The sequence below is a fragment of the Ovis canadensis genome, chromosome 3, assembly GCF_042477335.2.
Source record: "Ovis canadensis isolate MfBH-ARS-UI-01 breed Bighorn chromosome 3, ARS-UI_OviCan_v2, whole genome shotgun sequence".
In the NCBI taxonomy this organism is placed as follows: Eukaryota; Metazoa; Chordata; class Mammalia; order Artiodactyla; family Bovidae; genus Ovis; species Ovis canadensis.
In genome coordinates, this window is record NC_091247.1 from 213,967,425 (window position 1) to 213,984,578 (window position 17,154).

The 17,154-nt window shown below is 39.6% G+C and overlaps 1 protein-coding gene across 1 annotated transcript in view; it reads left to right on the forward strand.

Moving 5' to 3' along the window:
• Positions 1 to 17,154, forward strand: part of LOC138437845 (antigen WC1.1-like) — a 55,766-nt gene that overhangs the window by 9,368 nt on the left and 29,244 nt on the right. The window contains exons 2-4 of the mRNA XM_069585811.1: positions 738 to 1,058; positions 13,969 to 14,277; positions 14,378 to 14,686. Of these exons, the coding sequence (XP_069441912.1) occupies positions 738 to 1,058; positions 13,969 to 14,277; positions 14,378 to 14,686 (939 nt within the window). The remainder of the gene's footprint in view (positions 1 to 737; positions 1,059 to 13,968; positions 14,278 to 14,377; positions 14,687 to 17,154) is intronic.

The window sequence follows — 17,154 nt, forward strand, 5'->3', positions numbered from 1 at the left end:
AAATGAGAGACTCAGTCCCTTGCTGGCTGTTGGCTAGGGCCCTCCCTCCTTTCCTTGTCATGAGGGTCTCTCAATAAGTAGTTCACATGTGGCAGTTGGCTTATTCAGAGCAAGAGAGAGAGCAAGATAGGTCACCAAAGGAAAAACCAAAATCATCTTGAAGCATAATCTCTTCAGCGGCATCTTGTCATTTTTGCCATATTCTATTTGTTACGTGCATGTTACTATGTACGTTCCAGTGTAGGGATTACACAAGGACGTGAACACCAGGCAACAATAATAATAGGGACATTTTAGAGCCTGTTACCCAGCCCTCTGTCCCTAGGCTGGATGAGATGCTCCCTATGGACAGGGAAAAAGAGGCAAGATTCCTCCCTAGATCCTGGGCCATGAGCTGTAACTGAGATGGGGAAGCTGGGCCCTTGTAGTCTTGAGCACATCTATAGGGAGGGCAGCATTCAGAGTCTCTGAAGGCCTCGGTGGTGTCCCTGGAGCTGGTTCTGCAGGCTCATGGGAAATACCTGGTGCCTCCCTTCCTGCTCCAGGTTCAGTGATGGCACATTTGGAGATTTGAGTTGGCCATTACAGGAATATTTATACCGCAGAAGTCAAGAAATGCTATTCACAAGGATTTTCTTTTTCAGAGATCAGAGTATTCATTTTTTAATCACTTGCCAGTATACTACTGCATGGTATCCTAAAATCTCTCCTGTGTCCTGTGTCTGTGTCTCTTACAGCTGCGAGTCTGAGGCTGAAGAATGGAGGTCACCGCTGTGAGGGGAGAGTGGAAGCGAAACACCAAGGAAAATGGGGCACAGTGAATGATTACAAGTGGAGCTTAGAAGAGGCAGCTGTGGTGTGCAGACGGCTGGGGTGTGGAGCTGCTATTGATGCTCCCCAAGGATCTTATTTTGGACCAGCAGTTGGCCCCATTTGGTTTCCTTTTATTTCCTGCACAGGGACAGAGTCAGCTCTCAAGCAGTGTAGGCATCCTACAGTGAAAGACTATCGTCCTCAGGGTTATTCCCATGACCATGATGCTGGAGCAGTTTGCTCAGGTAAGTCCTGTCTGATACAGGATGGGATCACCAGCAAGGAAAGCCTCAGTCTCATTCCCAGAGTAACCATGAGAATACAGATCACAGCCTTTAGTATATTCTTGGGTGAAGATTCCAGTCACACAGTTATTCCTAGAGCATTAGGTGTTGAAGGGAGCAGAAGAGTTTGCTTGGCCCTGGAAGTAAAGACTCCAGATCCATCGGTCACTGGGCCCTTCAGGTCTGTGTGATATGTCATAGGAGGCAGGGAGGTGAGGCCAAATATTTCATACAGGTACAACTGCCTGGTTGAACCTACATTAATTAGGTTCATCATGGTAGCGTGTTGTATTCTTTCATGGGATGGTCAGACAAGTACTGCTATAAGAGGGGATATAGGAAAGTTGCAGGCAAGGAGGGGTGTGAGTTTATTATACTCACAGCTCCTAGAGAGACAAAGCATCATCAGGTGGGTACTAGGGGGAAGTGCGAATAGAACCCGCTGACCCAAGCAGTGGTGACCCCCAAATGGGGTGTGAAGACCCATGGACAAGTGACAATACATATATATGGGTCTTGTTTTTGTTTTCATCCAGCCACTCTATGTTTTTTGTTTGGAGTACTGAATCAGTTTACATTTAAGTTAATTATAGATATGTGTGTTCTTACTGACATTCTGTTAATTGCTTTGTATTTTTTTGGTAGGTCTTTTTTTCTTCCCTTCCTCTTTGATTCTCTTCTCTTATGATTTGATGGCTATCTTTAATACTGTGTTCGGATTCCTTTCCTTTTTTGAGTGAATGTATATTGTAGATTTTTGGTTTGTGGTTTCCATGAGGATTTGATATGCAGCCTATTGTAAGTTGCTGGTCTCTTAATTTCCAAAGCATTTCCAATAGTCTGCATTTTAACTCTCCTCCTGATTGCTAGTTTTGGTATCATATTTGTGTGTGAATTTTTTCCTACCTTTACTGTATGTTTGCCTTTACTGGTATGCTTTCTCATTCATGATTTTCTTTTTTCTTCTATGTCTTTATTTTCTTCCTAGAAAAGTTCCTTTAGCATTTGTTGTAAGTTGGTTTAGTGGTGTTGGATTCTTTTAGCTTTTGCTTGTCTATATAGATTTTGATTTCTCCATAGAAACTTAACAAGAGCCTTGCTGGGTAGAGGAGTTTTGATGGTAGGTTCCCCCCTTTATCTGTTTAAATATATCATGCCACTCTCTTTTGGCCTGCAAAGTTTCTGCTGAAAAATCAGCTGATAAACTTATGAGGATTCCTTGTAAGTTATTTGTTGCTTCTAATAGTTTCTCTTTGTCTTTAGCTTTTGTCAGTTTGATTAATGTGTATCTTGACATGTGCCTTCTGGGGTTTATACTGGACTTCAGTGGCTATTTCCCTTCCGATATTAGGGAAACTTTCAGCTATTATCTCTTCAAATATTTTCTCTGGCCTCTTGTCCTTCGGGGGCCCCTAAAATGTGCATGTTTGTGCATTTAATGTTGTCCCAGAGGTTTCTTAATGTTGTCCCAAAGATTGTCTTCACATTTTTACATTCTTTTTTCTGTCCTACAACAGTGATATTCACCCTTCTGTCTTCTAGCTCACTTATCTGTTTTTCTGCCTCATTTGTTCTGCTATTGATTCCTTCTAGTATATTTTTCATTTCTTTTACTGCATTCTTCAACTCTGTTCTGTGTATCTTCTAGCTCTCTGTTAAACATTTCTTGTATCATCTCATTCCATGCCTTCATTCTTTTTCTGAAATCTTGGATCATCTTTACTATCATTACTCTGCATTCTTGTTCAGGCAGATTGCCTATTTCAACTTCACTTAGTTGTTCTTCTGGGATTTTATCTTGTTGCTTTGTCTGGAATATATTCTTCTTCCATCTCATTTTGTCTAATTTTCTGTGTTTATGGTCACTCTTTCACAGGATGGAGGATTGTCTTGCTTCTTCCTTTTGGTGTCTGCCCCTGGTGGGTGAGACTCATCTAGAGGCTTGTGCAGGCTTCTTGGTGGGAGTGACTGGTGTCTGATGACTAGTGGGTGGAGCTAGTTCTTGGTCTTCTGTGTGCAGGACCATGTCAGAAGATGTGTATAGAGGCAGCTGTGAGCTCAGGAAGAGTTTCAGTTCAGTTCAGTCACTGTCATGTCAGACTCTGTGACCTCATGGACTGCAGTACAACAGGCCTCCCTGTCCATCACCAACTCCAGGAGTTTACTCCAACTCATGTCCATTGAGTTAGTGATGCCATCCAACCATCTCATCCTCTGTCATCCCCTTCTCCTCCTGCCTTCAGTCTTTCCCAGCATCAGGATCTTTTCAAATGAGTCAGCTCCTCGCATCAGATGGCCAAAGTATTGGAGTTTCAGCTTCAACATCAGTCCTTCCAATGAACACTCAGGACTGATTTCCTTTAGGATGGACTGGTTTTATCTCCTTGCAGTCCAAGGGACTCTCAGGATTCTTCTCCAACACCACAGCTCAAAAGTATCAATTCTTTGGTGCTCAGCTTTCTTTATAGTCTAATTCTCACATTCATTCATGACTACTGGAAAAACCATAGCCTTGACTAGATAGACCTTTGTTGGCAAAGTAATGTCTCTGCTTTTTAATATGCTGTCTAGGTTGGTCATAACTTTTCTTCCAAGGAGTAAGTGTCTTTTAATTTCATGGCTGCAGTCACCATCTGCAACCCCCCCCAAAATAAAGATTTTGGAGCACCCCAAAATAAAGTCTGTCACTGTTTCCACTGTATCCCCATCTATTTGCCATGAAGTGATTGGGCCAGATGCCATGATCTTAGTTTTCTGAATGTTGAGTTTTAAGCCAAATTTTTCACTCTCCTCTTGCATTTTTATCAAGAGGTTCTTTAGTTCTTCTTCACTTTCTGCCATAAGGGTGGTGTCATGTGCATACCTGAGGTTACTGATTCCAGCACAAGCGGAATCAAGATTGCTGGGAGAAATATCAATAACCTCAGGAAGAGCTATGATCTTCCCTCATAGCTCAGTTGGTAAAGAATCTGCCTGCAATGCAGGAGACCTGGGTTCGATCCCTGGGTTGGGAAGATCCTCTGGAGAAGGAAATGGCAATCTACTCCAGTATTCTTGCTTGGAAAATCCCATGGACAGAGGAGCCTGGTGGGCTACAGTCCATGGGGCTGCAAGAGTTGGACATGACTTAGTGACTAAACCACCACCACAGGAAGAGTTTAGAGTGCCTATCTGCTAAAGGGCAGGGCTATGTTCCTGCCCTGTCAGTTGTTTGACCTGAGGCATCCCAGCACTGGAGCCTGCAGGCTGTTGGGTGGGGCCAGATCTTGGTTTCAAAATGGCAGCATCCAAGGGAGCTCACACCAATGAGTACTCCTTGGTACCTCTGCCACCAATGTCCTTGTCCTTGCAGTGAGCCACAGCTGTCCCCACCTCCCCAGAAGGCCCTATAAGACAAGCAGGTAGGTCTAGTCTTTGCCTCTGTGAAGTCATGACTTTTTCCCTGGGCCCCAGTGGGCTTCCCTGGGACCTCAGCTAGTAAAGAATCTGCCTACAATGCAGGAGATCCTGGTTCAATTCCCGAATTGGGAAGATCTACTGGAGAAAGGATAGGTTACCAACTCCAGTATTCTTGGGCTTTCCTGGTGGCTCAGACAGTAAAGAATCTGCCTGCAATGCGGGAGACCTGGGTTCAGTCCCTGGGTTGAGAAGATCCCCTGGAGGAGGGAAAGGCTATCCAGTATTCTGACCTGGAGAGCTCCATGGACAGAGGAGCCTGGCAGGCTACAGTTCATGGGGTCAAAAAGAGTTGGACATGACTAAGCAACTTTCACTTCACTTCACTTTGCTTCACTTCCCTTGTTTCTGTGGAGTTCCTATGATCAAGCCCCCTGGCCTTCAAAATCAAGTGCTCTTGGGGCTGCTCTTCCTATGCCAGACCCCCAGGGTGGGGAGCTTGACCTCAGTTTCAGAAACATTCTGTGGGGAATCTGTCATATAATTATTTTCCAGTTTGTGGATCACTCACCTGGTGGGTATGAGATTTAATTATATTGTAAATTCACCCTTCCTACCATCTTATTGTGGCCTCTTTGTCTTTGGATGTAGAGTATCTTTTTTGATAGGTTACATGCTTTTTAAACTGCTATTCAGCAGTTAGTTGTTATTTTGGTGCCTTTGGAGAGGAGGTGAGCTCAAGTCCTTATACTCATCCATCGTGCACATTTTACCTTAAAATGATAAGTGAAAACTGAAAATCACTCAGTCGTGTCCAACTCTTTGTGACCCCATGGACTATACAGTCCATGGAATTCTCCAGGCCAGAATACTGGAGTGGGTTAGCCTTTTCCTTCTCCAGGGGATCTTCCCAACCCAGTGATCAAACCCAGGTCTCCCACATCGCAGGTGGATTCTTTACAATTCTAACAAGGGAAAACTAAGAATACTGGAGTGGATAGCCTATCCCTTCTCCAGCAGATCTTCCCAACTCAGGAATCAAATCAGGGTCTTCTGCATTGCAGGTGTATTCTTTACCAACTGAACTGTCAGGGAAGCCCTTAAAATAATAGCTTGTCACTTAACAAATAATGAAACAAATTAATAAATCTTATAAAGTGTTGTGGCTATTTTTGCCTTCAATATTCTATTATTTCAAAAATGTGCAATAGTTTTTGTATTTACCCACAGAATTATCATTTAGAGCAGTCTTCATAGCTTTGGACATTTTTCTTTGGCTTGAATGCTTTACTGTAACATTTTTTGTTTGTAGTGATGGTCTGGTGGTCTCAAATTCTATCATCTTTTTTATATGAAAAAATTTTAACTATTAATAATTACAAAAAATATTTTCACTGGTGACTGAATTCTATTTTAGAAAATTTCTTCACACTACTTAAAGATGCTTTTACATTGGCCTATGACTAGCATTGCCTCTAACAAATAGCCAGTAGTACTTATTTTTGTACCCCTTTACATAACATGTCAATATTTCGCGGTTGCTTCTAGGATTTTTGGGGGGGGGGATTATCACTGGTTTTCCACAATTATATTATCAAATGTCCTGGATGTTTTTTGGAAGGAATGATGCTAAAGCTGAAACTCCAGTACTTTGGCCACCTCATGAGAAGAGTTGACTCATTGGAAAAGACTCTGATGGTGGGAGGGATTGGGGGCAGGAAGAGAAGGGGACGACAGAGGATGAGATGGCTGGATGGCATCACGGACTCGATGGACATGAGTCTGAGTGAACTCCAGGAGTTGGTGATGGACAGGGAGGCCTGGTGTGCTGCAATTCATGGGGTCACAAAGAGTTGGACATGACTGAGTGACTGAACTGAACTGAACTGAGGTAGTTTTCCTTATTTTCATCTTTTAGAGTTTGTTTAGCTTTTTGGTTTATAGCTTTCATTAAATTTGGAAAAATTTCATCCATTATTTGCAACTAGTTTTCTACTCATCCCTTATTTTGAGTCTCCAAATACACATATTTTTGCATGGTTTACTCTTGTCCCAAGTGCCAGAGTTTCCATTCGTGCTTTGTTTTTTTTTTCTTTTTCCCTCTCTGCTTCAGTTTGAATAGTCTCTATTGATATGTGCTTAATTTCCTCATCCCCCCCTTTTTTTTGTTCTGCCATATCTAATTTCTTTTTATGTTAATACAGATAATTTTTCATTATATATATTGATTTTTCAGTTTTAGAAACTCCATTTGGTTATTTTTTTGTCTCTGCTTTATTTTTTTGCTGCATAAAAAGCATATTTATGTTAGTGTCTTAAAATATTAGCAGCCAGTTAAATAATTTCTGTAATTCTTGAATCTGTTTTTAGTGGCTGCTCTTTTAAAATTTTGCTATGATTTATATTTTTCTTTTTCAGAAAGTCTTGTAACGTTTGGATTGGAAGTTGGACATTGCTAGGCAGTCGTTTAACAGAAAGAATTCTAGCAATAAATAATCAGAAAAGAGTCTGATAGCAGGGAATTGCACTTGATGAATCAAACAATATTTTTCATTGCATTCTTTTCAAAATATGTTCCTTGGGTGGCAAAGTGATGAATTTTTATTTAAGTTTCTCTTCCTTATCTTCAAATCTTCTTGTTATCCCATTTTGCTTGCCACATACCCAAATTACACTCCACCTCTACAGCAGTTGCTTTCCCTTTTCCATTTTGTTTGCCATCCATCCATATCTTTTAAAATTGCATTTGCTTCTCTGAAGTGGGAGAAATAAGAAAGGATGGAACAGTTAGGTGGCATATGAGAGGAGGAGAGTGCAATGAAATATGCTAATTACTAATTTGACAATTATTTTCCCCAAATATTTGTGCATTTAATACAGATTGAGGCTTTTGAAACTCAGAACTCTACAAATTAGGCCTTACTTGATTTCTGCTTCCTTCTTCTTACTCCCTTCTCACTCTCTTTTGGCAGCATGTCACCTTCTTTCAAAATTGTAAAACATATATGAAAAAAATTAATGAAGATATAGATAAATGAAAAGTGTCTTGTGTTCATGGATTGGAAGAATCAATATTGTTAAAATATCTATACCACTCAAAGTGATTTACAGGTTTCATGCAATCCCTCTCAAAAACCTAATGACATTCATTATAGATATAGAAAGTATAATCCTAAAATACAATCTAAAATATGTATACTGTTTACTTTCAATCTATTCATGATTTTTTTTTTGATTTCTTACCATTATTGACTTTTTTTAAAAAAATTATTTTTACTTTATTTTACTTCACAATACTGTATTGGTTTTGCCATACATTGACATGAATCCACCACGGGTGTATACAAGCTCCCAATCCTGAATCCCTCTCTCACCTCCCACCCCATATCATCTCTCTGGATCATCCCCATGCACCAGCCGCAAGCATCCTGTATCCTGTATCGAACATAGACTGGCACTTCGTTTCTTACATGATAGTATACATGTTTCAATGCCATTCTCCCAAATCATGCCACCCTCTCCCTCTCCCTCAGAGTCCAAAAGTCCATTCTATACATCTGTGTCTCTTTTGCTGTCTCGCGTACAGGGTGATCCTTACCATCTTTCTAAATTCCATATATATGTGTCAGTATACTGTATTGGTGTTTTTCTTTTTGGCTTACTTCACTCTGTATAATCAGCTCCAGTTTCATCCATCTCATTAGAACTGATTCAAATGTATTCTTTTTAATGGCTGAGTAATACTCCATTGTGTATATGTACCACAGCTTTCTTATCCATTCATCTGCTGATGGACATCTAGGTTGTTTCCATGTCCTGGCTATTATAAACAGTGCTGCAATGAACATTGGGGTACATGTGTCTCTTTCAATTCTGGTTTCCTCAGTGTGTATGCCCAGCAGTGGGATTGCTTTAGTTTCATTCCATTGTGTTCAGAAAAGATACTTGGAATAATTCAAATTTCTTGAATTTGTTAAGACTTATTTGTAGCCTAAATACAAGTGGTTTTTTTTTTCAAATCACATTAACACACTCATTGTAGAAAATGTGTAATCTACACAAAAGTATAAAGAAGAAAAAAATCACCCATTATACCATTATTCACAGATAACCATGGTTATTATTTTTACATTTGCTTTACATCTCTTTCCATGCATTTCTGGTCTGTTTTCTTGTACCTTAGATATTACTACCGTGACCTTATATATTACTACCACTACCTTATATATTACTACTGCTACTACACCCATGATACCACTAAAGACTTGTATTTATCTTGGAAAATATTCCATGTGGGCTTGAGAAGAATGCATATTGATTTTCTGTTTGAATGATCAATTAATTATAGAGAGTGGGAAATTGAAGTTTTCTACTGTTAATGTATCACTTCTACTTCTCCCTTAAGAGCTGTCCATGCTGTCTTGTATGTTGAAATGCTATAATGTTCCATGCACATATATCTGTAGTTGCTATATCTTTCACTTGAATGGTCTCTTGTGACAGCTTTTGACGTAGTCTCTTTTGCCTGACTTTGATCTCTTTTGGCTATTATCTTCATGGCATGTCTTTTTCCACCTGTTCACTTTCAACCTACGTGAGTCATGATATCTAAGGTGAGTCTCTTATATACAGTATGTAGTTGGATCTCGCTTTTAACCCATTCAGATAATCTATATAATTGATTGGAAAGTGTAGTATATTTATATTTATAATCATATTGAAATGTAAGGACTTACATTGCCATTTTATTCATTGTTTTATAGTTTCTGGCTCCTGCTTTCTTCTGTGATGTATTTGTGGCTTGATGATTTCTTATAGTGGTAGTCAGTTCAGTCAGTTCAGTCACTCAGTCGTGTCCAGCTCTTTGTGACCCCAAGAATTGCAGCACGCCAGGCCTCCCTGTCCATCATCAACACCCGGAGTTCATTCAGACTCACAGCCATTGAGTCGGTGATGCCATCCAGCCATCTCATCCTCTGTCATCCCCTTCTCCTCCTGCCCCCAATCCCTCCCAGCATCAGAGTCTTTCCCAATGAGTCAGGTCTTTGCATGAGGTGGCCAAAGTACTGGAGTTTCAGCTTTAGCATCATTCCTTCCAAAGAAATCCCAGGGCTGATCTCGTTCAGAATGGACTGGTGCCCTGATTAATTTCTCTTTTTCTGTGTGTATGCACTATACTTTTTATTGTAGTTACCATGGAACTTGTATCAAACATTTTATAACAGTTTATAGCAGAAGTTAAGTACTGTTATAAAAACAACTTAATTTCAACAATTTGCAGAAACTGCATTTTACTCCTCCCCTACACTTTAAGTGATTGATGTCAGATTTTGCTTGTTTCTATAATGTGTTTCCAACAGTAGCTTTCTGTAATTATAGTTACTCTTATGATGGCTTTTGATTTATATTTATATACTAATATTAAAAGCAAGTTATGTATCACTATTACAGTATTACAATATTCTCTATTTCTCTCTAGATTTACCAGTAAGATTTATAAATTCATATGTGAAGATACTTTTGTATCATTGTTTTGTTTATTCATTTAAACTTGAAGAACTCCTTCTAGCACTTCGGTATTGTAGTGATGATGAATTCCCTCAAATTATGGTTGTCATATATATATATATATATATATATATATATATATATATATATATATACACACATGCTTAAAGCATCACTATGAACAAAGCTAGTGGAGGTGATGGAATTCCAGTTGAGCTATTTCAAATCCTGAAAGATGATGCTGTGAAAGGGCTGCACTCAATATGCCAGCAAATTTGGAAAACTCAGCAGTGGCCACAGGACTGGAAAAGGTCAGTTTTCATTCCAATCCCAAAAGAATGCTCAAACTGCCACACAATTGCACTCATCTCACACGCTAGTAAAGTAATGCTCAAAATTCTCCAAGCCTGGCTTCAGCAATGTGTGAACTGTGAACTTTCATATGTTCAAGCTGGTTTTAGAAAAGGAAGAGGAACCAGAGATCAAATTGCCAACATCTGCTGGATCATCAAAAAAGCAAGAGAGTTCCAGAAAAACATCTATTTCTGCTTTATTGACTATGCCAAAGCCTTCCACTGTGTGGATCACAACAAGTGTGGAAAATTCTGAAGGAGATGGGAATACCAGACCACCTGACCTGCCTCTTGAGAAACATATATGCAGGTCAAGAAGCAACAGTTAGAACTGGACATGGAACAACAGACTGGTTCCAAACAGGAAAAGGAGTATGTCAAGGCTGTATATTGTCACCCTGCCTATTTAACTTATATGCAGAGTACATCATGGGAAACCCTGGGCTCAAAGAAGCACAAGCTGGAATCAAGATTGCTGCAATAAATACGAATAACCTCAGATATTCAGATGACACCACCCTTATGGAAGAAAGTGAAGAAGAACTAAAAAGCCTCTTGATGAAAGTGAAAGAGGAGAGTGAAAAAGTTGGCTTAAAGCTCAACATTCAGAAAACTAAGATCATGGCATCTGGTCCCATCACTTCATGGCAAATAGATGGGGAAACAGTGGAAACAGTGTCCGACTTTTTACTTTTGGGGGCTCCAAAATCACTGCAGATGGTGATTACAGCCATGAAATTAAAAGACGTTTATTCCTTGGAAGGAAAGTTATGACCAACCTAGATAACATATTAAAAAGCAGAGATATTACTTTGCCAACAAAGGTCCATCTATTCAAGGCTATGTTTTTTCCAGTAGTCATGTATGGATGTGAGAGTTGGACTGTGAAGAAAGCTGAGCGCTGAAGAATTGATGCTTTTGAACTGTAGTGTTGGAGAAGACTCTTGCGAGTCCCTTGGACTGCAAGGAGATCCAACCAGTCCATCCTAAAGATCAGTCCTGGGTGTTCATTGGAAGGACTGATGCTGAGGATGAAACTCCAATACTTTGGCCACATCATGCGAAGAGTTGACTCATTGTTAAAGACCCTGATGCTGGGAGGGACTGGGGGCAGGAGGAGAAGGGGACAACAGAGGATGAGATGGCTGGATGGCATCACTGACTTGATACACATGAGTTTGGGTGAACTCTGGGAGTTGGTGATGGACAGGAAGGCCTGGTGTGCTGTGATTCATGGGGTCGCAAAGAGTCAGGCATAACTGAACGACTGAACTGAACTGATGTATGTGTGTATATGCTTCCGCAGTGGCTCAAATGGTAAAAAATATGCCTTCCATGCAGGAGACTCAGGTTTGATCCCTGGTTTTGGAAGATCCCCTGGAAAAGAGATTTTCTACTCTCTCTAATATTCTTGCCTACAGAATTCCATGGACAGAGGAGCCTGGTGGGCTACAGTCCATGGAGTCTCAAAGAGTTGGACATGACTAAACAACTAACACACACACACAAATGTATACGTAGTATGTATACATTATATAGTATATACACACATGTATTATATAACATATATAATATGCATATATTGTTGTTGTTTTGGTGGTGGTGGTAGTTGGGATTGAATCTGCATCTCCTGCATTGCTGATTCTTTACTGCTACCTAGGAAGCCCTTTTGTGTGTGTGTATACGTATACACACACACATATATATATCTAACCTCCATTTTTGAAGGACAGTTTAGCTGGGTAAAGTTTTGATGATTGGGTTGGCAGGGTTTTTTCCTCGTGGTAGTTTTGATGCATCATCCTGCTCTCTTGGCCTTCAAGGTTTCTAGTTTTAGAGGTTTTTGTCTTGGTGACAAGTCACTTCTTTTTCCTGTTTTCAAAAATTTTTTCTTTGTCTTTAAATTTTGGTAATTTAATCATAATGTGTCTTGGTGTGGACTTCTTTGGGTTTCCACCTATTTGGGGACTCATGGGCCTCATGAGTCAAGATGTCCATTTCCCTCCCTAGGTTTGGGAATTTCTCAGTTATTATTTCTTTGAATAAGCTTTCTGCTCCTTTCTTTCTTTCTTTCTTCCTACTGGGATCCTCAAATATATATATATATATATATATTGCTTGTGGTATCCCATATCTGCTATGTATTCTGTTCACTGTATTTTCTTTTTGTTTTTCTAATGATAATTTCAAATGGAATGTCTTCAAGCTTACTGATTCTTTGATTTCCATGATAGAGTTTGCTTGATGCTTTCCTTTGGATTTTTAATTCAATTATTTAATCCTTGAGCTCCAGAATTTCTGTTTGGTTCTTTTTCTTTCTTTCTTTCTTTCTTTTTTTTTTTTTTTTTTTTACTGTTTTCTAGTTCTTTATGAAGCTCCTAACTTTCTCATTTTTATAGTTTTGCCTATAATTGTTCATGTATACTTGTGTTTATTTGTCTCTCTGCGTTCTCTTGTAGGTCATTGAGCTTCAAAACAATGAATTTGAATTTTGTGTCAAGCAGTTCATAGATCTCTATTTTCTTAGGATCAGTTTTGTTGCTGGGGATACCCTGTTTCTGTGAGAGAATGAGAGCAGGGGAATCTCCTTTTCTGTCATCTTGATGTCAAATATGAATACAGAATAAGCACAATAACAATTAAAATCAGTTAAATATCACCCCTTTAGCATTTTCCATGACTCCTGTCTCAGAAGAAAAATCTGTAACAGGAACTGTTTGGCAAACTCACAGTCCTGAAACTTCCAATAAGAACTCACTCTCTATCAAGTTCATTGACAAATCCTGGGGTTTCAAGAGAGATGGTTAGGACCACACCACCTCTTCTATGACTCTATGAGCTTTCTTAAATCATGTTCTTTCCCACTGAAGTCACCTGAGAAATTCCTGGAATTTTTGCCATTAAAAATTATCAGAAAAATCTAATACAAAAACCATAAAAGTGGATTATTTACAATGTCTATATTTCTTCTCTCAGACAACCTCTCTACAGGGTGGCATGAACTCATGGATCCTGCTTCATGATTTTCCTTACCTAAGTCACTTGAAGACTAGCTCCTGGGAGAGAAAACTATTCAAAATAATAGCCTCACAAGTCTCAGGAAAGTTTTTTAACTTTGTCTGGATGACAGATCTCTACTCTGTCATAGTCCATGTCTCTCTGAGGTGGTTCTGTTATTCATATCTCTGCATTCATGTTTGAGTGCCAACACACTATGCAATTTCCTTGGGCTCTGTAGACCTGGGCTCCTAAATGTGAAATTCACTTCTCCAATCAATGATAAATTACATGTTCCTGGTATTCAGCCATTTCTGATGATAGGTCTTGTGCTCTGTAGTTTCCAGGCCTGTAGAAAAGGAATTCATTTTTCCAAACAAGCTCAGAGTATCCATTGTTGGGATACAGTCATCCCAAACTGACCCTGCAAATTCTTTTGAATTTCTCTTCAGATTCTTGTTCATGAAAAGGCAATTCTGATACCAACTATCAAATTCTTTCTCCATGTCCACTCCTGGAAAATAAAAGCATTCACATCATTGCCTATGATGTGTTGTTTCCATTTTTCAAGTCAGGATCAAGAACACTCATTGGGTTTCCTTGTTTGTTCCTCTTAGGATTTATGCGTCTAGCTGATGGAGACAGACCCTGCTCGGGGCGAGTAGAAGTTCATTCTGGAGAAGACTGGACCCCAGTGTCTGATAGGAACTTTACATTCCCCACTGCACAGGTCATCTGTGCAGAACTGGGATGTGGCAAGGTTGTGTCTGTCCTGGGACACGTGCCCTTCAGAGAGTCAGATGGCCGGATCTGGGCTGAAGAGTTCAGGTGTAAAGGGGAGGAGCCTGAGCTCTGGTCCTGCCCCAGAGTGCCCTGCCCAAGGGGTACTTGTCACCACAGTGGAGTTGCTCACATTGTCTGTTCAGGTGAGATGTAGATCAGGTTTATAACTTCTCTGCTTACCTTATTCAGGTGAGAAAAATCAGACTTTGTTGAAACCCTGTCTTCTTCTACCAATGTACACAGAAGTCCGACTCATGAAAAATGGCTCCTCTCAGTGTGAGGGGCAGGTGGAGATGAATATTTCTGGACGATGGAGAGCACTCTGTGCCTCCCACTGGAGTCTGGCCAATGCCAATGTTGTCTGTCGTCAGCTCGGCTGTGGAGTCGCCATCTCCACCCCCAGAGGACCACACTTTGTAGAAGGAAGTGATCAGATCTCAACAGCCCGATTTCACTGCTCTGGGGCTGAGTCCTTCCTGTGGAGTTGTCCTGTGACTGCCTTGGGTGGTCCTGACTGTTATCATGGCAACACAGCCTCTGTGATCTGCTCAGGTAAGAGAGGGAAGGGCTACTGGTGCTCAGGATGCTCCTGGAGTGAAATGTCCTGAAGAGCAGAGAGTGACAGGAAACTGACATCAAAAGTCAGATATTTCATGGTCAAATGTGGTTCTTCTCAGTGTTCATTCATTTTCCAAGTCAGGGCAAGAAGTAGAAAGGGGAAAGGGGAAATGTATTTTTAAGCAACAATATTATTTATATTATTTAAATATAATCATAGAAAACAATGTATAAGCAGTAAGTGTAGACTTCAGTCATGTACCAAGATCAGCAAAGAGAACATTCCCAGCACTACAGTCACTGTTGTTTTCCCATAATTGTGTCTCCTTCCTCTCCAGTTAAGACTGCTTACCTAACTTCTACTACCATAGAGTGTTTTACTGTTTGAACTGTATATAAAATTATGCAGTATATTTCCTTTTGTGTATAACTTCGAGTCACCATATTTGAGATTCATCCATGATGTTGCTTAAAGAAGCATTTTATTCATTTTTATTTCTGTAGAGTAGATCTTTGAATGATCACATGACCATGAATTGATCCATTCCACAATAGATAGTAGGGATTTGAGTTGTTTCCTATTCTTGACTAATGCAAATATGATGCTACAACTTACCACAACAATAACTTTGGGTACAAACATGTTATTTATCTTGTGTGTTTATCCTTTGGCCTTTCATTTTCATTTTCTTAATGGTATGGTGTCCTTTGATGAGCCAAGCTCTTAATCTTAAGAAATTATAACTTACCAACTTCTTCTTTTTCTTTTAACACTTCTTATATCCTTAAAAATAACTTTGTCTACTCCAAGACCATAAAAACACTCTCCAAGAGTGTCTCATAGAAGTTTAACTATTTTTCTCTTGCATAGAATTGTGCATCCCTTCTGCAACTGATATCCATGTAAGTTAAGATCAAGTTTCATATGACATCCAATTGACTCAGAATCTTTTTCTGAGAAGACTCTTTTCCCCACTGCAGTGCCACCTTTGTCATAAGAATAAAAGCACATGTCTGAGTCTTTTTAAAGACTGTCTATTCTATTCCATTGTATCATTGTCTATCCTTGCACCAATACTACATTTTCTTAATTATTATAACGTAAGTCTGGGTAATTTGAATGTAAAGAGTTACTTTATATTATTAACTCTTCTACCTTTGTTGCTTTTTTGGTCAACTGTGTTGGTCATTCTTGTTCTTTTTTATTTTATCTTAATTTTGGAATCAGCTTTTCATTTTCTTAAAAAATTATATATCTACGGTGTTGGGTGTTAGTTGCAGCACATGGATCTTCATTATGTCTTGTGGGATCTTCTGTTATGACACACAGAGTGCCTAGTTGTAAGGTTCTAGCTCAGATGCTCTGTGGCAGGTGGGATCTTAGTTCTCACATCAGGGATCGAACCTGAGTCCTCTGCATTGCATGGCTGATTCTCAACCATTGGACCAGGAGAGAAATCCCCCAGCTTTTCATTTTTCACACAAAAAAAGCATAAGCATATTTTGTTTGAAAAGAGTTAATCTACACAGAAATTGGAGGTGATTGACTGACAATGTTGAGTTTTTCGATTCATTGACATTATATATGTTTATTCCTCCATTCAGTTAGGTCTCCAATTTCTCTCAGAGGTTTTGCTCATCTTCTTCAATGTTTTTCTCCTAGGCATTTAAGTTTTTGATGTTATAAGCATTTCTTTTAGTGGAAGTGTCCTAGGAATGATTTATCTCTGACTTGTTTTTACCTTTCCCTTTTTAAATTTTGATATAATTTGATACTTACAGAAAAGCTGTAAGAATAATATAAAAATCCAGAAGACCTTTAGCTGGATTTCCCAATGTTAGTATTCTGCTTTGATCTCTTCCCTAGTTGACATCTCACTCTATCTCTGTTTCTGTCTTTCCTTCTTTGTCCCCCTCCCACCACATTTCTCCATGAATATGTGAAGTCCTTCTGAATTATGTTGCAGACATGATGTCTCTTTACCCCTAAAATGCTTCAAGGGATTTCCTTATGTAACCACACTTCAGTCAAGTCATCAGACCACTTCAGCCCCAGATGACATCTAAGTGCAACCACATGAAAGACTCTAAGACAGAACTGCCAAGTGGGATCTTTCCCAAATTATTTATCCAGGAAGTCTTAAGCAAAATGAGGTATATATAATATACATTTTGCTTAAGTGGCTAAATTTTACGGGCAAACTTATTACACAGCAATATAACCAGGACACGCTTCCCTGGTGGCTCCGTGGTAAAGAACTCACCTGCCAAGTCAGGAAACATGAGTTCCACCCCTGGGACTTGATGATCCCCCAGAGAAAAAAATGGAAACCCACTCCAATATTGTTGCCCTAGAAATCCCAAGGACAGAGGAGCCTAGTGGGCTACAGTCCATATGATCGCCAAAAAAATCAGACATGATTGATTGACTAAACAACAACTATAGCAACCAGGACACTTAT